Source organism: Amblyomma mixtum, chromosome 5 (genome assembly GCF_055824585.1).
Source record: "Amblyomma mixtum isolate Tamu chromosome 5, ASM5582458v1, whole genome shotgun sequence".
Classification (NCBI taxonomy): Eukaryota; Metazoa; Arthropoda; class Arachnida; order Ixodida; family Ixodidae; genus Amblyomma; species Amblyomma mixtum.
In genome coordinates, this window is record NC_143016.1 from 80,462,574 (window position 1) to 80,484,051 (window position 21,478).

The following is a 21,478-nucleotide window of genomic DNA, read 5'->3' on the forward strand; positions in this document are numbered from 1 at the left end:
GAACTTTTTCGACGCCTATAGCTCCATTGGTTGAACCCAAGCAGCTCTATGTACATTATGTGTAATACTTAGAGGGGACAGTGGAGATATATAAGCAAGGTGTGCTGCTGGGCGAGTTGGTTGGGATTCATCTTGAGAAAAAACAGCGCTTGCAGACAAAGGACCAGCGCAGTTGTGTGTCCTTCTTGTTCTGGTCCTTTGTCTGCAAGCGCTGTTTTTTCTCTGGAGATATATAAGCTGGCTCTCAACGCAGTGAAAAAGTAAGTTTCTCTGCAAAGCAAAATGGAGGAGATAGCTCAAGTGGAGAAGCCTAAAGCCGCTCTTCTGCTTTGCGATGAAACATACTATTTCTCAGCGTTACGAGTCGCTTTAACCATTCCTCGTGTTCCCTTTAAGTATGACTCATTCTGTACACTAATGTATTTTTTCTTTTTTCACGACTGTTCCAGCTCGCAAAAAACACTAAGTGACGACGTCAGTGCTGTTCAGCAGCGCAATCAAGCAAGTTTCGACAAGTCTGCCATCCATTCCTCTGTCCCCAATCTGTTCGGTAGAGACAGTCGTCATCTGTGCGAGCGTGTTAGCAACATCGACAAAGCTGCCTACTCACCACACGCAGAGTTTTCAGTCACTCAGGAATCAGCTCAAAATAATGTTTGACAACAAATTAGCTAAAACCAGGAAGTGCAAGCGTTCTATAAGCGCCGAGCGCTTCCGGATACGTGAAACATGTGCCAACACCACGTTTTTTTTTTGTATCGTTTTTCTGTTCTTTTTCTTTTCAAGCGACCTTCTCAGGCACACGTGCGCGATGTGTGTCACGGCACGGCGGAATTTTCGCATCGACAAGTCCGCGCACTTACACTCTTGCATGCTCCGCACATTTTGGCGCAGCTCGGGACGGCAGTAATAATGACAGAGCCTGCTAGCTCGCCTACACGCAGTTTGTCCGAAAGATAAAGAGAAAAAAATCGAAGAGCAAGAAAGAAAGCAAACCGGAATAAAAAAAAAATCGTTGGCCACGCTTTTAAAACGCGACTGGCGGCACACGACGGTTCTCATTCCTCGTGGGTCGGAATATTTTCATTAGTGTCTTTACGCTTCGCGGAGCGTATCGTGAAAAATGACCAAAACGACGACTTTCTCTCCGATCTGCCTTTTCTCTTGCTTTTTCTCTGTTTTTATTTTGTTATTTATTTTTTTGCGTGCAGCCTACGTCGTCCCTTCTTCCTCTCTCGACATGCACGCCTATATAGCCAAGAGGACCCAAGGGCAATCGATGCGCCCTAGCAAGGCGAGCTGCGAGTCGGTTTACTGTGCACAACTAATGACCAGTGCCTCTGGTAGTTCGCTCCGGGTCTTTGCTAAATAATTAAGAGTAGTTGGGTTACCGCGTATCCGGCTGTTTCGTGCAAAAAGTTTTTTTCGTCGACCCTTATTGACCGACATCAATGGATTCTCCTAATCCGTTTTTCATCGGTGCTAACATGAAAAAATTACTAGTGGGGAAACCTATTTAAATCAAGAGGGCGCTAGAAATTTCAGTTTTGCTGTTTCACAAAATAAAAAGGATTGGAATTGATTCCACGATAGAACCTATAAACAAAAACGTTTTGCACCAAAAGTGTAATTAGAGCGGTAATTACAGATGTAATTACACTTTTACTTGTACACGTAAAGTTTACAATTACATGTACATTATTACACAAATTAATGGCGTACATGCAGTCATGCTGTGGGAAGTATATGCGAAGTGAAGATTAAATAAAACTAACCCAGTAACAGTGGCCACTTCATGTTAGGCATAGCGAACATAAAGTCGGCCACGCCTCTCGTTTTTACATGGGCAGTCAAAAAAAAAAAGAAATCACAATAGGCATAACTTTTCCAGACTTGTGCAAAAGTTCGGTTTGTGAACGTTTAGCAAAATATATTTCTCAAGTCAGCGTGTTCCCATGACCGTTAGCATACAAAAAAAAAATTTGCAGCCAAGGACCCAACAGCCATTTATCCATGGTTAAATACATACCCGCCAAAATACACTCTTGAATCAAAATTACATATAATCTCATGGAACCAGAAACGTGGAAATTATTTGGCCGTTGCGAGCAGGATGCTGTTCTACACAAAGCAAAAAGCTCGGAAATATGCTCAGAGCGCGTCTGTTGCGCCATAGTTTTCGAAAAAAAAAAACAACTACGGGTCGACAAATTCTTACAAAGATTTCTTTCGACACTCTATGCGTAAACTTTTGTTAATGAAGCGTATAGAATTTAAAGAAAAATTTTATGACTAATCTGTAAACAATACAAATCCTGTAGCCATTCTATAGACAATAGACTTTTACAAGACTTTTTTTCTATATACAGTCTATACACTATGAATAGACAAAAGGAAGGCAACACAGTCTATATGAAGTCTACAGAAAATGTATATACCAATTATAAGGGCTGCAATAACACTTATTAGCCTCCTAAAAGTGCGAAAACGTCATAGAAGACAGATGTGGATAATAATATGTATGGGGTCTCATGAGAATATGTCGGTCTTCGTTCCTGTATTCTCTACCGTAACTTCGACAAGATAGCGAAGAACCATAGCGTACCAAAAACAACAGTAATAACCACAGTGTCCAAAGAGCGCAAGGAAATATTCCCAGAATTTCCCAGCAAACCACACTTCGTCAGACACGCACAACACCATCTAAAAACAAACGGTAGTGGAAAAAAAAAGAATATAAATTCTCTCTTAAAAAAATAATAATTTTTTGCTCGTTGGTTCAAGCGCCACCTATCACCTTGATATCGCTACGGACTGCATACGTTTCTTGAAGAGTATTTGTTTAGCTGTAAGACCCATAGAAGTCATCTTGAAAGCGCTTTCCTGCTTCTAGCACGTTCTATAAAAATAATTCAAGAAAAACACCCGGATGCCTATATGTAAATTATAAAGGCACACACTTCGACTGAAAGTGCGCTAAAATAACCATGTATATTGAGAGTACAGTTCAGCCAACTTTATATCTCAAGGGTTCACATGGCCGCTAGATGTGCAGTTCCGCATTTCTGATGGAATGCACACAAAATGCGGACGTACATTCAGGCCGAAACGAAACGGGAACAAAGCCTTTGAGCCAAACAAAATACCTTACCTTCCTGCTTTCCGCTCCAATGTACAACTAGCCTGAATCAAAATTTTAGGTAAAGGATCCACTGAAGTATATGCTCAAAACCGGTTCTAAAGGAATATCTCCTTGCAAAATAGAGAAGTATGGCATAGCGTGTTCGCGTTTCATTCCGGCCAGGTTGGGCATGATATACTCGTCGTCAAACTTTTTTCTCATTGTAAAGCCGGGGAATTCGCTCGGCAGACAGCCGTGTCCTTAACAAAGAAAGAGTAACGTAGCTACGCTTCATTAACTTGCAATATATAGTACCACGTCCCTTTAAACGAGCCGTGCAGTTCTTATTACTATTCAAGTTTGCGCATATCTTAAAATAATATCGACATCAACGTGGTATTATTCACCAGTTCCATGGTCTGCGAAATAGTTATGCAAAAAAACCAACTCGCACAGCACGTGTAACGCGAGTGTTTCGCACAATTTGGATGATGTCTTCGTGAAACTCTCATTCGCTGGCTACAACAAAAAAATAGCAGTTTGGCCCGAATAAAAAGTTATTAAACGACTGCAAAGACTCCGTAATACTTTCTTTTTATTCTGAAACACCTTTAAACTTTCGTTTCAAGTGTTCATTTTCACTTCATTTTACTGTAGTTTTGCTACGTTTGCGTTCGTTACGTCACAAAGTACGCACATTTATCTTTCGAGAATGGTGCGCCTAAATACAAGGCATCCGTGACTATTTAACAAAAGCAATTGTTGGCACCACTCCCAAGTATAGAAAACTTAAACCTTAATTAGGCTGAACACAAACTTCTCCTTAACAGGCAGGGATTCCTGGGAGAGCTGGTTGAACATTTCCATCATGATCACGAGGAAAATGAGGAAAATGGTCGTTCTTGCAAGAAACACTAGCTTTTTCTAAAAAAGAGAGATACCAAAGCAAGCAACCGAGATTCATATCTTATAGCCGGGTGCTCTTTCATACGGGAAGAAATGCTGTCAGTATGTAATCCGCAGCTTTACGGTGCTTCCTTTGGATCGCCTTAAATAGGGAAAAGAACTTCAAGATATGAAAGGCGAATTTTCGCACAAGAGGCACAGTGAACATTGCGAGCGAAAACACTAATAATGTATACTTTTCTTGTACCCTCCTTGACACCACCGCTGCCATCATCAGCCGAATCAAGTTCACTGCAGGACAAAGGCCTTCCTCAATGATCTCAAATAATCCCTCTTTTGAGCCAACCGCTGCTGCCTGGTTCCAGTAAATTCCCTTACCTCATCTTGGCACTTCACTTCCAGGAGCCCTGGCTACGTAAATCTTCCCTTGAAATCCACTCCGCTACACTTGACAGACCATCGGTCATCGGCTCTCCTCATTTTAAGTTCTTCTGCAATTCATTTTCATCGTTTAATTTTTTCTTTGGAAGTCTTAAACATCAATGAGTACGCATGCTCACTTTAATTGGAATGTGTTCGTCGAAATGATGTTAGAGTCAAATCAAAGTTCTCACAGTTAATGCAGCCAGTCCGCATAACAGGCTAGCATACGTCGACAAAGTGCTTTAGAAATCAAAACTCCAAAGAAACCAAAAGAAATACGTCCAAACTTCTCTTTCGAAGGCCAAGTTCTAAGCCTCCCAAATGATTATAGCGGAAACAGTCCCACTGGGGCACTCTGAGAGACTATTTAATCTCCCTATAAGAAACAGGCCGCAGCTACGTCCGCTCAGAGGCGCCAGTATGGCATCTTTGCTTCAGAAGAGTATAAAATGAGGCCATGAAGCCATGGAAGGCCGGTATTTGCCGAACGTACAAACACACACACACACACACACTCATTAACCCACACACGCGCGCATATACACATACATAGACCCACACACACACACGCACTCGCACGCACGCACGCACGCACGCACGCACGTACAAACACACACACATGAGCATACACGTAAAAGGTTCGCGCCGAACGCGAACGTCTCTTAACCGCGCTGGCCACCACCAGCGAACACCAGAGAGTTACGAGGTCGCTGTAAGAGGGCAACAAATGTAAACAAAAAAGAAAAAAAAAGTCTCTGGCGGACCGCTTTTATACGACGTCATTGATTATCACTCTTCGCGCCTTTTTTCCACCGCACTCTTTCTCTGCTTCACATACACGCACGCACGCACGCATGTACACACGCACACACACACACACACACCCTGTAGCACCGTTCATTTTTATGCTTCCTTCTTTTCGTGTTCCCGGGGTGCTTGTTCGTGGCTGCATCGGCGGCAGCCCATGAAAGGCCAGCAGCGTCGTCCGTTGGTGGCGAATCGCTAAAAGACGGGTTGACCGGGAAATTGCCGCCAACGCGAAACGCTCGCCCGATGCCGTCGACCAGGACCCCTGGCAGACGTAAATGTCCGACGCATTCCGTGTTGCTTTCCCTTTTTTGTTTATTTCTTCCGTTGTTACTGCGCGAAAAACTCTTCAGATTTTTTTGTTTCTTTTTCTCGTTTCGGGTTTCGCCCAACTTTCGGCGCTTGCCGCGACGTGTGCGCGGGGGAAGGAGAGGAAGGCACCCAACCCTGAAATGAAAAAAATAAAAGGGAAATTGGGGCAAGGGTCCTGAAGCGAAGGTAATGGTTGGAGAGAGCGGAGAGGCGGAATAATCAAGACGTGGCAGGGGGAAAAGGGGAGGAGGGAAGGAAAGGAAAGCCAGAAAAGGGAAACAGAAATCAATGCTGCGCGCTGCCCGAATCTCGGAGCCTATTTCCGAAAGCGCATTTGTTCCCGAATGGGGAGAAGGGTCGAGCAGCGGTGGCGGCGGCCCTTTAGAGTGCTTCTCCTGTTTCCCAATTCTCGTTTTAGGGCTTTAGTTTCCCGAACCCAGCCCTTTCTGCCTGCCTTCATTCCCCATCCTCCGTTGTTCGTGCAGCCAGAGCCGCACGCAGAGCACCAGAACAGATGCCGCTGCTTCACCAGTCACCTCCGCTGTTGTGTGTACATGTATAACCTCGGCCGCTCAAAAGCAGGATAACTCGAGTCTTCTAGGGAAGCACGTAAAAGCTGGGGAGAGAAAAAGCGCGGGAAAGGAATTGGGGAAGCGAGAGGGAGAAAAGTGAAACCGTAAGAGGTAAGAAAAAAGGGGACGCGAAAAACGGGAGCTCAAAGCCGCGCGCACCGAGGCCTAGTAATTATCGCGCAATTTTCCCGAGATGCTTTTTCTAATGTCGAGAGTGAAAACACGCTTGCTACCGCGCTCAGCGCGTCGTCTGGTTTGCGCTTCGTCGCAGGCGCTGTTCATGTGTTTGCTGCTTCTGTACTTGCTTCCCGTTTAGCTTCGTCGCTGGCTTCGTCAGTGTATTCCTGCTTCCTTTCTTACCCCCGTTTTCTGGGGCCCTATAAGGGAGCATGCCTTAAAGCTGTAAAAATAAACAACTTAGTCGACCATCTTGAGAACTTTATGCTAGCCCTCTCTTTCTCTTTTCTCCTCTGTCGACAGTTTCCTAAGTACGTCTTTATTTTTTTTTTAAGTGCTTTCAGTTCCCCCCGCGTCCAGGGAAATATTCGCCGGTGCGTCTTAATGGCCGACATACTTCCAGAAAGAGGCTGTAACGGACAACGCAGCGCGTTAATTTGGCTACGCGAAAAGAACACGACGTGATGGCGTTAGGTAGGGAAAGATGCCGCTCCTCGGTAGCCACGCGTGTTCTTCTCTTGGAGGTATACGTATATTGTTTAGAAGCCACGCGCTCCGACTTCGCGAAACTCCGCGGTAGAAGTGCTCCGTGGAAGAGCAGGGCCATTAAGGAAAAATGTGCCGGTGTACGGCCATTTTGAAATGGGCCGTCTACTTCCATTTAAGGCTCTCGGCTCCAGGTGTGGAAAGCAGGTTCACGTTATGTCCGTTTCGTTCCTTGTAAAATATAGCCTCTCAGCAACTTAGTTCAGAGACGAGCCGTCGGACGAGTCCTTTTGAACACTGAGGATTTTGGTGAACTGAAGAGCGGATTGTGGTTGGTGAGGCAGGATTCAAAAATACGTTCGCATAAGGGCTAGCGAAACGATTAAATTTTCAGGATTCAGTTCTTATTCTTTATAGTCCCGGCAGACATACAAATATGCGCGGCTTGGTCTAGAATTAGTATACCAGGTGTTTCAGTGAACACTTTCAAAAATTCTCATAAGTAGAATTTTCTTGACAAAGATATGGCTTTTGCAGCATAGTATTACCAATGTTGGCGGACACCAGAAAACCGGTAAATCATATTAGGTAGTAAACTGGTTCACTAATTTTTAATAATTAACTTTTTAACTATTACAGTTAGGCGCCTAGTTGCAATTAGATATTTGTAGCCGGTCCTTAGTGATAGCCATATCAGTTTTTAGAATTTCGAAAACGCAATAGCCCTCACCGCTGTGGTCGACAAAGTCTGGCTGTTTCGTGCGTAAAATACATGCGCTATCGAAAGCATGCAAGCAAAGCATCCCCTCCAGTGCACGCAACAAGTCGAAAAAGCCAAATTTTGGCGAGCCACAGCGCCGAGGATAATCGCATTTTCGAAATTCTAAAAACTGATATGGCTATTACTAACGACCGGCTACAAATATCTAATTGCAACCAGGTGCCTAACTGTAATAGTTAAAAAGTTAATTATTAAAATTAGTGAACCAGTTTACTACCTAATATGATTTACCGGTTTTCTGGTGTCCGCCAACATTGGTAATACTATGCTGCAAAAGCCATATCTTTACCAAGAAAATTCTACTTATGAGAATTTTTGAAAGTGTTCGCTGAAACACCCGGTATATTTTATTTTTCTAAGGCGGAAATGCACTGAACGTCTTACACTGCAGATTTTTGAAGCACCGCGCTGGCGTCCGCATTGCACAGTTCAGGTTGATAACAATTAAGAGCACGGATGTCTTCATAAGCTTACATTGTACACACGGATGCATAAAATGAAGGAAAAGTTATCCAAGTTATCCAGTTGATTCTGTGCTTTCCACGAAGTATAAAAGCTCAAAGAAGATAGGCGGCATGAAAAAACACTGCGGGTGTGCCCAAAAAATGCTTGCTTCTCTCACTAGGCTGAGCCTAGGCTATCCAACCGACGATGCTGCGTACGAAAGCAGAAGCCATGGTGAAAAGTATTCGTAAACCAGAATAAAATGCGATAAAACCTATTTGATGCTGGGAATTGACGGAGTGATCCAACCATGTGGGCGGAGAGCGTTGTGAGATGCTTGTACCATTATTGACGTCTATTTAAGTGTTAACATAGAGACTGAGGTAGAATGCAATAAAGATTGACAGAGAATTTCTGTCTAAATTCTATAAACGTGTTAAAGCAGAATTGCATGAACAGTGGCTTGTCTTGTAACTTTACTGTTGGCTTTCTGTTGTTATCTTATCATGCTGTTTTTCATGTCGTAAATGGTAGAATTTTGACGTAATTAAACCCAGTAGGACGAGTGAAAGCACTTGAGGCAACACCGCCTCAAAAGCAACCGCATGAAAAGATACGGCGCGAGAAGCGTGCGTCCATCGCCGCCGCGTGTGATTCCGACGCCGATGGCACTCGCGCGTGGGGAGCGGGGTCGGCGGAGCGCGCCGGTGACGTGGTGTGGGCGCGAGCATTTGCCAATCGGGGGCGTGGGGAGCGGGGTCGGCGGAGCGCGCCGGTGACGTGGTGTGGGCGCGAGCATTTGCCACCCGGGAACGGTAGTGTAACCGATGTTGTGGGATGGCGGCACCGTCTTCTGTGAAATCCACAAACGTCGCAAGACCTTGTTGGCACAAACATAGCCAGATCTTGCTCGGAGTTTACCCATGGGAATAGCGCTTTCACATTGAAACCATAAGCAAAATAAAACTCCATGCAACTGTTGCGTGTTTTCAAATAATTCAAGCAAATCACTGGGAATGCCTGTGAAAGCGATATAACCGTTTAAAAACATGCATGTGTCGGCGTATGGATCCGCTTGTGGTGATGGGTGTGGCAAAGCCTCGATAAACGTGTCTTCAATTTGTCCTTCTTAACTATGACCAGCACAAACAACATTGGTATATGTTCTGATCTCTCGGTCTGCCTGCCGGGTTCTTTCTATCTAATCGATACACTCGGAAACGTGTGGGGGTGGGCATGGGACGGTAGCGAGGATTGGGCCCTATTTCGAGGCATGTGGCCGGCCAAAATACGCCCACTTTCTTCTGTCAGGGAAGTTCGTTAATGGCCACTGCGACGAACAGTGAACAGCTCAAGAGACTTGTTCCCATCTTCTTTCCCAGAAGCGACTACTCAGGCTTCTTACTAACAATAACTGACCGCTATTGCCAAGCATTGTTTTTTTTTACAGTTATACCATTTATCTATTATTTATAAAAGTCATTTTGCTTGTCTTCTCTGAGAGTATAATTTCCCTTTTTTTTCTGTAGACAGTAAATCGGAGCCAACATTTCAAGAAAGCCTTCATATGGACATTTCAATAAACAGGTAGCATAACTATTAAAAAAAGATTAAGCCAAAGGTACTCTTGTGTGCGTATAAGCACACGGACGTGTGTTACTAATGTTGCTTCCAATCCATAGCATAACTATGACAAAATGACTGCCCCCGAGTCACCTTTGTGTGCTCGCTTGTGTAAATTCTTAAGATTTGCTTGATATTTGTACTGATATGACCTTAACTGACCGTCACTGTCGCACCTCCTTCCCGGTACCTGTAAATCCTAATACATAACCGGGATGGGTATTACTCCGATATAAACTTTTTTCTGGGAAACATTAGCGAAACTTTGGTATTTTTTTTCTTATTTTCCAACGTTTGTTAGCCTTGTTTATAAGCTTCTTCTTAAGAGATGAGTTTTTTTTTTTTGTTTCCTAACCTAAAGGACTGCTGTTTTCTGGCACTGAATTTTTTTGAAAAAGCAGCCGAAACTAAACAGCAATGCAAAGTGACGACAATATATCCCGCCATCCTCCGGGGACGTCTTTCCCGCATTCCTTTCTGGCCTGTCATCACTAAACGGTACAAGGAGACCAAGTTCCGTGTCTCCACGACAGTGCATGTCCAGCAGCGTGTTTCTCCGGCCCTGCCTTGCCTCGGGCTGGCTTTATTAGTGAAGTGCTGCGAGGTCAGCACTGGCATGGCCAACTTATGCGAAGCAAACCATTCAGCATTACTGCCCCGGAGAAGCACTGCGGTGGAGCGCACTTACATAAACGACGACAAATTTTCTATAAAGACCTGGGTGGGGGGGGGGGGGGGGGGGCGGAGGCTTTCGCTGCCGAATGCTTACTATTTTTGTCCTTAACCAGCGCTTCGCTGCTCTTTCTGACAAATAGAAAATTACCTCGCTTAACTTTTTTAGTGTGCAGACGTTGAGAAGCAGAGCAGGGAGCAACGACAACTGAGTGCACTTCAGCACATTGGAGCAACAAATATTAAGGATAATTTGATCCTTTTTTCAATTTATTTTTCTTATTAATTGTACCTATTAGAAGCTTGGTTCGCTGCAAAACTGTCCTTCTGTGCTTACTCCTTTTCTTGTTTCTTTGCTTATAGCTGGCGGCACGCTGTCTTCTCACATTCTGTTCTTCTATGAGTGAGGCGAATCATCTTCTGTAAGCGCGCCAGACACGACTATATTGCCCGGTAATAACTACAGTCACGAGCAGCCCATTGTACAGTGTTTTCGATATATCTGCTGCTTTTTAAGAGCTTTATCTGGCAAATTCTGAAACATGCGTAAATAGAGCGCGCACCTCAACTATTCTGGTCCCGGCAACTGCGTATAAAAGTACGTCTCCCCTCAGACTCCGCCAAGCTCTGTTTCTTTGAGACACACAACATCTCTCGCTAAGCACCACGCGTTCCAACGAGTCTGCGAGCCTTCTGCTCTGACTGCCATCACCGCCACTTAACTATAACTTCTCAGTATTCATTACAACCCTCAGTACCGAACACTGATTTAATCGCCGCTGGGGAACACGCGGAGATATTTCTTTAAGCGCGTCGGCCTTACGCTTTCCCATTTTTGAATGCGCCGTGCTTGGTTGGCTAAGTTCGGAGCGCAAGTTTTCTTAGAATTCGTTCTTTCGGCTTCGTGCCAGTTCCGGTACCGAACGTCACGAACATAAACGTGATTCCTTTCCATTTCGCCTCTACAACGACGGGTGTAAGGCGGAGGGAGAATGCAGTCATTTCTCTACCTACTTAAGACCCAGAGTCGTAAAACAAACTCAGCTCGCTTCGCCGCCCGCGTTTGCTTTGCGCCAGAACTTATAACAATTTTCGGTGTGTTTCTCCTTCTTCCCGTCTTCTTTTTGCCCCCGTGCCAGCGATTCCATTTGTCTCGGCGCCTTTGCTCCTGTTTTCGACCGCGGAGGTTGGAATTCTCATTAAGCGCAATGGAAAGAACGGCTCCATCGGCGCACGCCATCTAGTATGTTCTCGTTGCCGAGGACAGCTAGAGAATTGTGTCATTTCTCTTTTGCGTCGCCGTCTCTGCTTGTGTCTTTAATAAGCGCGGCGCGTTAATTAGTTTTATCTGCGAACCTGCGAGCTTTCGCTAGTGAGTTTTGCTGCGCTGTCCTTCCGCTGTGCAGTCTTATTGTTAGCGCGCCGAAATTATTTGGTCTGGGTGTCTGGACAAACACGAGCGACGACTGACCATCAAAGGTCGTATTTCTTGCTCTGTTTCTATGGGGAGACAAGGCCTGTTTGTTTGCGAAAGCCATTCGGGATAGAGGAAAATGATGTTTTGATCTACTGATGTGCGAAATAAAATTTGCCCACACCGGACGATGTGCCAATAAATACGACAATGGACTACGACATTTGTTCGTAGTTATCACCTGAAACCATAGTTCTCACTGCTTTTTTTTTATCTATTTATAAGGTCAAAACTGCGGAGCAGTCAACCAAAGCAAAAATGGCATGCATGAATGCATCATAAAGTGCTTATGCTGTTCTGGGCAAAAATAAAAAATATACATGCACGATCGTACGTCACGTCGTGTAGACTGATTTTTTAAATGAGATTCCATTAGAAGCGTCATCGGGAGGGAAACGCCTCGTCGGAAGCTAAATCACTGAGTGGTTGGAAGAGGGAAGTGACGTCATCAAACCGCAGCATTACCCCAGTCTGAAGGGAAATGACGTCACCAGACCAAAAGTGACGTCACTTCTAATAGAGGCATCAACAGTTCGTAATACAATCGCATTGCAAACATAATGAAACCAGGTGTCCCTCTGATTGTTTTTTTGTTTTTTTTGCATCAGGGCCATTCCACATTTGTGGTGCTGGAAGAAGCATGTTAGTAATACCCTCTTGTCTTGTTTATTTTTTGCTTCTTTTTCATGGTTCTGCAGAATCCAACCCAACAGGCAAGCCCTAGGTAAATAGAAACTTGGTTTTGCTGCAGCGGCAGAAAGTTTATTTTATTACTTTCGTCTCGTCCTCGCCTATTCTGTAAGCCTTATTTAAAGCGCCAAAAGACGAAAACTTTATTTATGTTCTCGGGGAGCGCTGAACGCCTTGATAATGTGCAGTGCAAACAAGCTTGCTCGCCAGAAACCTAGCGTTCATCAGGCTTCTTGTTTCCTTTTTTTTTTTTTTTTTCTCTACGTGTTTTTGTGTCACCGTATATCTGTGTTTTTAGAGCCACCGAACGCTATTGAACGCCGGATTCCAACGCACGTATCAACGTAGAATTTAGGCGATGGTTTTTCTTAAAGCAAAAAAAAAAAAAACTGCGTGAGCGGGTGGCAGAAAAAAAAAAAAGAAACTCGTTCTGTTGTCGGATTCACGGTGTTACATATCACTCTACAAGTGATATAGGCTGTTGATTTTGACAATGCACTTTGTGAGCTATTTTAGATTGTATATGAGCTACAGTGTTGTGTGAATGTGTTTTTCTGCCCTCCCTGTCTGGATCCAAATGCGGGTCTACAGTATTGTGAAAATAAATAAATAAATAAATAAATAAACTGGTCGCAGTAGTACGTAAGCTCAGTTTGCGATCGGCCGACGTAGTGTTTCCGTCTAAACTCTCTGTCCGATCGGCCATGTTGCTTAAGCGTAAGCCAGCCAACAGTCGAATTTAAAGCGAACAGAGTTGTGAGTGGCAGCCTTTGGGTCCAAACTGGTGTCAAAAAGGGCTCGGCGTCGTCGTGCGGTGTCCGGGACTAAGGATACCGACCATGCAGCGTGGTCTTCTCACCCTCAAATTCTCTCTGAGTATTAAAAAAGTTTTCACCACCACCATCACCTCTGGCTCATAACCGCTTGCACTCTTCTCAAAGTAGAAGGCAGATTTCCACTCGATTTCATCGTAAGCTTTGTTTTTCTCAATTCACTCGCTCGTAGCTAGGGCTCATTTCCGCTTTGGTTTCGTAACTTGGAATATGGCTGAGAGTAACCCCCCGAAATTCACAAACATGCTAACGACCAATTTCCTGCGAGTACTGCAGCTGCTGCTAGACGAAATGACCGCTAAACGCTTTAGATATATGTGCGTTTTAAGATACAAAGAAAGTGTCATTTAATGGGTGCAGCCCCGTTGAAATGGCGTGTATTTTTGGTTGCGAAACGCTAGCAAGAAAAATTACACTGCATAACGAACAAATAATTAAATATTTCCTCTTTTTTATGCCTTTGTGTCTTACTACTTGTATTCCGAGCTTCGGTTCCACGTATGAAGTACCCGTACCGCGACTGCGACGTACTGGTAAAATGGTTTCCGTAAATCTTGTTACCTTGCCAAGTTGAAGCATAAATAAATATCCGGTGCCTCCGTCATGAAAAGGCTTGGCTTCAGAACCAATTCGTCATAAAAGCACCGCGTAATTAATACCATTCTCTATACTAGGACGCCAATCTTCACAACATAAACGCTTTCGCAGCGACAAAAAGAAAAATGCCTACATTGAAAGGTCTTAAATTGAGTTTGTACCACGTCTTATGCAAACACAACATTCAGTTCTACCACTGCGGCTGGAACTTTTGGCTTCACACACAGTCAATCTATAATGGGTAACCATTCGACTAAGAACTAGTTCTTGCTAACCCGAACGTTCCGAACCGAATCGCGTTACCGAACGGAGTCGCAAATCCCTTGCATTCCGAGTCGCGGTGAACGTATAAGTAGTGAAGTGTTTGGACGTTCTCCGCCTAATACCATTACAGGTCATGCACGGTACGCCCCAAACCCCATTACGTCCGCGTTTTATCGTCAGTTCCTGCGCCGCGATGCCACAGTAAAGGCTTCACAAAGTCGGAGAGCTCATTCTCTCGCGCACTTTCGCTACAGTGTGTGCTACAGCGAGCACCAAAGTATACGTACCATTGCAGATCCCCAGCAAGCGAAGAGAAAGCGCGCAAAAGGAGGCTCGCGAAGTGCGCGTTTGATGTCGACAAACTTCATTAGCCACTGACGTTCGTCTTCGGAGCTCCTTGTCGATGGCGCATTGCTCGCAGTCTCCAAGGAACGTTTCGCGCTTCCCTTGCCACAAGAGCCGATACCCTTTCCCATTTTCTTTCCTCCTTCTTAGCTCCTGATCGCGTGACATCTGTCGCTAATGTCGCCGAGATCCCGTCGGTCTTACGTCTCTGTCACGCTGGAGGATCCCTTTCTTTCCTTCTCTCTTTTTCCCTTTTACTTCCCTTCATATTTTCCTTAGCTCCCTGTTTTTACGCACTCTGCCGTGTTTCCCTTTTTATTCCCTTCTTTGTATATATATATATATATATATATATATATATATATATATATATATATATATATATATATATATATATATATATATAAGCACGCTTGCGGTTCCCTCACTCCAGTAGGAGGCCTCGCTAGCGGCGCGCCGCGCCCATCAGCGGCGGTTTCCAATAATGAAATATACATGGAGGAGTTTGAAAGGTTCCACCCCCCCTTCACCATTCCAACCTAATAATCGAAAGCAAGTTGAAGGCGAAGCGAACAAAAAATACGATCGTCGTCGCCGCCTCAGTTTCCTTCTAGCGTTCGTTCTTTTTCCCAAACAAGCATCATTTGCCATTCGGCAGCCGTAAATGACATCTGCGCACGCCATCGGTCCGGCAGTGACTCCGAGATAAAGAGCCGCGGAGCCAATCGCGGGTTGCATAATTCGCAATTATACCGCACCAGTCAGCCAGCCAGCTCACGCGTCGAAGCGCGGGGGATGCACGGGAGAAGACGAGGAAGAGAGCGGCAGATGAGGAAAGAAGATGAAGAACGAGAAAAAAAAAGAAAATTGTGATAAGGACGGCGAATAGCCGCCGCCTGCCTAATGTTCATGAGCGTTCTTTCTGCTCATTAAGTGCGCTCGTTAAGACAACCGTGAAGTTTATCCTCGTACTTTTCCCCCTCCGCGAACCTCGATCGCATTCCCTTTTATTTTGTTTGTTTTTCTCTTCTTCTCTACATCGGAACTAATTCCTGCTGTTCAATCTACATCGATTAAAGCACACCGAGATAAGCGCTGGAGCGTTTTAGGAAAACGAAAGGAAAAAAATAACTGGAGCTAGGCCTCGCCGATTTTTAGGCACGCCTGTTTTTGGGCATAAGAGAACGAGTGGGTTCGACCGTTTTCGATGCGGTCGCAGCGCAAGTAGATGCCATCGTGCCGCGCTACCTCACAACCGTAGCGTTCTCTTGTAGCATTCGGCAACCAGCGTTCAGCGGTAACTCAGTAACGGTCGGTAGTAGCAAACCTATAAACAATTTTCTTTAAGGAGACGACATTAACCGTTTCCCTGCGACTGCATTAGCATAGATAGCACTTTCAGTTATTGATCAAACCACGCTCATATGTCTCGTTAGATACCGCATTCATCGATGCTTTTGGCCGCATCAGCATTAAAAAGGAACTGTTGGTAGACAAAGGTGAGCAGTGGACAATGTATTCCTATTCCGTATACGAGTGCACTTTCAGTCCGCACTGCCTGCTAACGTAAACAATCTATCCTTAATCGTTTGACTAAGAAGGAGCGCGTTATAAGCATTTCTCGAAGAGGAACGGCGTTTACTAAAGCACATCTTCTCTCTTTGCTGTAAACACCACCCGGAAAAAGCGGGTTTGAGTCGAGGTTCTGGCTGAGTTGCTTCTATCTCAATCGGTAGGAAGAAACAGCTCACAAAGCTCGAATAAAAGGATCTTCATTCCTTTATTCGAAAGACCGAGGATTAGTTTTCTTTCCTCGGGAGGACAGACAGAGATAAATTAACTGAACAGTGTACGCTGAAGTAGACGTACAATTGTATTATGCTAATTGACTGCGGAAAAGACTGCAATTCTGGTACGTTTTGTTTGTTCGCCCTGAATACTTGCAGAGCACTCGAAGCGCATGAGGTTAGATGCGCTGCTAATATCAGGCCTTTTAAAGGCTCAGACTGGTCACAGGGCATGCGGAAAGCTTTTGGTTACTCTTGATCTTTCCCTTCTGAAAAGAACCGTTTTCCGCATCACGTGAATTTATTATGCCACTATTATGTAGCTTACCTCGTTGCGTGCATTCCTAAAGCTAAGGCGCACAGCTATAGATCTCACACTCAGCGTCATGCGGTATCAGTAATAAATGAAACGCGAGCAAGACAATTTAGGCCTGAACAGCAATATCAGAAGGTCTTAGCGGGAGGAAGCTCAAGAACAGCGCAGGTTAATTTCGCTCACTTTGAAGGCGCGGAGCTGTGTCCTTTCGAAGAGTTAATCAACTTCGCTTGTATTTCCTCTCCAGAAGAAAATATGTTTTAGCTACAGCGCTGGCATTTCAGTCTTGTCGTTCGAGTTTTATTCGTTTTTCGTATTAGGTAGTCGGCTACAAAGAAAAGTTACGGACTTATGATATCGTGCCTTCGATTACTCGCGTGAGCTGCATAGTCTGTATTGTCTTTATTGTTTATGACGTAGTCTCTATATTTTTGTTTACATCACCTTAGTCGCGGTCATTCGCTTTTTATGTAAGCGTACGCCCGCTCATAAGGTGCTGCACATAGTCAGAGCGGTACGGCTGAGAGAAGCAGTTAATTCGTTCATTGAGTCTCAATGAGGAATTCTTTAAAAGCTTATTACTCTTCCTAAAAAAGCAACAAAATCTCTGCCGGCATTTTGCCGCGCCGATTTCATTATCGCGTCCGAGTTACGCCATCTTTCAGATAGTTTGTACCTAACGCCGGTGCCTCACACTTCATGTTTACCATTGCCACGCTACAAGAACACGCAGTTGAAGCAATCAGCTGCCGCGCATAAGCCAGCCGGCAATCAGGGAACCTCGCATTGTCGAAGTGCACTAATCAGCGAGGAATTGTTAACGCTCCCGGGCAATGTGACGCCGTATGAATACAACCCGGCTTACGATTACCGCTTAACTTGAGTTGGGCTAGTTGGCGCAAATCAGAGAACATGATAATAAAAGCGTGTGTTGATACACAGCATAAGAAACGGCGGAACAGCACTCACAAGTTACGTGCTGTGTTGTGTCACCACTATCCGGTGACAACTCAGTGTTTTTCGATGTTATCGATTCCCGAATACTTCCGGCTTCGACCCCAAAAAAATACTGGGCGCCCGCAATATAAAAAATCCCGCAAACATCCCATATATATCGCAGAGAAATTGTAAGGGGGTGGGGTTAAATAGTGACCAGTTAAACTGGGGAACAAAATGGGGAAGACAGGAAGAAGGCTTGACATCGATCTCGATTATCGAGGAAGCAGACGTGCAGAGGTCAAGAATGCTACAGCTGACCTGTGACCGCCTGGTACCGGGCGCTGACCGGCAGGAACCAGCATCCGAGCAGAAGCAGTACTCCTAGCAGCGCGGAGCTCCGCAGAAGACCGCGCGGCCGCCGGGTCACGGACACACATCTGTCACGGGCACCACCGCACATGCCGCCGCTCGTAGTCCGCACGTCTCGCGTCAGCGGCGGCTTAAACGGATTCACGTCGTTCACACGGAGCAACACCGCCTCACCGGCAGCACCAGCTGTGCACGACCGGTAGATGCACCAGAGTTGCACTGAACAGCAAGAGGAGCCGACGCGAGAGCAACAAAAACAGCGACAGAGGGAGTAAGCCGAGTTCCACCGACCACGTAGACGTTGCCGTCCGAAGAACACATCGGCGCTTTCCTTCACACGAATGGCCGGTCTTCACGGCGGAGTCGCCATAATTTGCAGTTAGTCACACTTACTCTATATTTTTTTAGCAGCCGCGGAGCGAGCTACATGAAGAGCGACCACGTCAAACTTTTTTGCAGTCACGCTCGAAGTGCATGGCAAATACCAACTCGCTGTCTCAACGCACCTTTCATCCGAGCGCGTCTACACTGGCCTCCTACAAGTTTCTTTTAAAAACGTCTTAAGCTCGGCGACCGAAACAGGTCCGATCGCGCGGCTGCAATCGCAGACCGGCGTGTCCGGTGTCCAACAAACGAGTGGTCGAGCAATCAGTGAGACAGGAAGACACACCACACACACACTCTGTACAACCCTTCGAGCGAATAAAAAGAAAAAGCAGAAGTTGGTAGTTCCGGAGTCGCGTCACGGCGCGGGAGACTTGCGCTCGGCCGAACCGCGGCCCGATGACGTCCTGGCGGACCGCTTTCGCCGACAGCGGGCGAAGGAAAATCCACGGGTGGAGAGAGAGGAACGCAAGCAGCGGCAGCGCGGCGACCGGTTCGCGGGCGCGCGCTCCTCAGCTTGGCGAGCGCTCGACAGCGAGGGGCGACCCGAGGAACGCGCGAACGTTGGCGCTGGGTCCGCCGCTTCCCCCGCCGCGGGCGGCGTTGACGACAGCGCGCGCGCCGCCCCAGCGCCCTCCATGAGCGGTGTCGGGAAGCGAAAACAAAAGGGAAGAAAAGGCCGCCACGGTGTGCTTCCTCCTTTTTTCCCCTACCTCTTCCCGCCAAAGCGCCGGGGAGAGTGCTGGTTTCCGGCCTTTGGCTGGTAGGACCGTGAACACGGTCTGGCCTTGTCATTTTACGCGCATATATGGACCTTCATTGCCTTTTTTTCCCTCGACTTATAATTTTTATAGTGTTCCGCTTTCCCTGACGCCACGCTTGCTTTCCCAGTCCTTCTCTTTCCTTCCTTTTGTCGTTTTCCTGCGCGTGGACGCTTGATATCACCCGGTCCTTTTCCTCCTCCTTTCATCTTCCGTCGAACTCGTTTTATTTTTTTAATGACCTAATTTGCAAAAGGTAAAACGAAACTGGGTTAATGAATATTCACGTTCTGTGGCGATGTTTGCATCTTGCTGCGCAATTTTTTTTTTTTTTCGGAGCAGTTTGGCGAAGCACGAAAAAGCAACCCAGAAAGTTTAGTGTCCCCGTGGGAAGATACGCTTATATTCTTTTCCTGTGTAACATTACGCACTTGAGGTCCGTGGAACACGTGCAGTTCTCAAATTTAAACGAAAGATATGCAAGATAAAACTGTGGAGCCAAAAAGCAACGAACCGAATATGCCCTGATGGGCAGAGAACTTAGCGCTCGTGAAAGTATTCATAGAGCGGTGGAGGGGTGGTTTGGTAGAATGCCAATTCATACAAGAGGCGGGAAATGGTTCCTTCTTTTAATAAGTGCTCCGTAGCGGCCAACCAACAAGTTTATACACTGTGAAAACCGCTTTTTGAGCTTGCCCTCGCCGTTTTTGCGTTAAATGAACCACAACGAAGACGCTCCAACATTAGCCTCAATTCAGGAGCTTGGGGCCTCCTTTATGATGACGCTTCGGCATAAAAAGTGAAGATAGGGCCGAAAAAAGGAGGAAGGAGAATGGGAGAGTGGTAATCATCCATGGCTGACATCTACATTGTTGAAGGAAGCGTTTACCTCGTCTTCGTCCAACGGAACGCTTAAGAGGACATAAGTGCCCTCATTCTTCCATTTGATTCTTCCATTTGATTTATTGTACCGATTAAAAATTTCTGTATGTGTTTGCAACATAGTAATACACAACCGCCCTTTTCATGCATGAATACTTCATCCCCCGCTTCCTCTCCTTAGGCAATTTCAACCTCCCTCCCATCCGCAATGTATATGGTGAGCGTTTAGTGCAGTCTGCTGCGGTAAAAATTTGGAGCGCGATACCCATTTAAAACTCACAAAGTTTTGCTGGTATGTTTAAAAAACACCTAATTGAAATAATTGATTTAACCTGAAATTCTTTTTTCGGCATAGTTTTCTGTTATTATGTACTTTGTATGTAACACGATATCTTTTACTAACATTCGATGTCCGAAAGCTCTTTTTTCATACCATGTTTTCAAAGCTATCTCCTTTCTTTTGCCTCGCCGAATGTTATCTACTATTGTTATTTAGACTGCTTTGCTTTTAATCTTGTACTAAGTTTACGCTATTCTGTATGAGTCCGCCATTTTTTGAATTTGCTTTTACGTATTCTGTGTACTTGGACCCGAAGTAGCCGTTGGCTATGGGTCCAAAAAGTGTTTGTATTTCCTGTAAAATAAATTCGGAATAAATTGAAATTGAATTTAATTGAATTGAAATTACGTTTATGGTATTCGGCTGATTAGAATTAAATCTCCGGTATTGAGGAATTTTTTTCGCAGCTGTACACATAGCAGAATAACGCTAGGTTATGAAAGTGCACGAAACATAAAGCAAGAAATACAGAAATAACTTATACTACCTTCGAAAGTGCATGTTACGACGCAGTATACGTTCAGTCCGAGACAAAACGCGATCGAACCTGTAGGCGGCTGGCTTCGTTGCATTCCTAAACCTACATGGAGTGATCGAAGTGGTGGCGCAAGCCGATATGTCTCCATAGCGTGCGGCTGAACACATTAAGCCTCGTTGCCTAATCTGCGGTGCCACGATCTACAAGTCACGCCATGCCATCGTGATTCCGTCTCATATTTTAGAATTTCCCTGGCGCTGCAATTAATTAAAAGAAAAATGAGTGCATAAGTTGCCAGAGAAAGCAGAGATTACAGTTCTCAGAGTATATGCAATTGAAAATGGCAGTGTTATCGGGGTCAGAATAATTTTTAAATATGGAATTATTATTGCAAAACTTGGAAGCTCGCCCGTGTTTTACGGGTACTAAGCATGGGAAACGCTATAATAGGGACAGACCGTAATTAACCGGGGCTGCACGAAAGAAAAATTAAGTTCAAAAATTTTCGCCCTACCGTGAAATTCGATTAGGCAGTGACTGCTGCAGTGACCACCGTTCTTTTGGAGATGTCGCAGAAGTTATGTAGAGAACATTCAGGATGGTCAGCTAGCTTCACCAAGTGGGCACAAGCTCAGATTAACTACTCTTCGTACTTAACCAACCACCTCGTCATATGACAGAAGCGCCGAGCGAAA

At 45.3% G+C, this 21,478-nt stretch overlaps 1 protein-coding gene across 2 annotated transcripts in view; it reads right to left on the reverse strand.

Moving 5' to 3' along the window:
- Positions 1 to 18,854, reverse strand: part of LOC149342786 (synaptogenesis protein syg-2-like) — a 318,879-nt gene extending 300,025 nt beyond the window's left edge. For both annotated transcript variants that reach the window (XM_089545245.1, XM_089545244.1), the window contains exon 1: positions 17,888 to 18,854. In XM_089545245.1, the coding sequence (XP_089401371.1) occupies positions 17,888 to 18,029 (142 nt within the window). In that variant the 5' untranslated portion in view covers positions 18,030 to 18,854. The remainder of the gene's footprint in view (positions 1 to 17,887) is intronic.
- Positions 18,855 to 21,478: the final 2,624 nt, after the last annotated feature.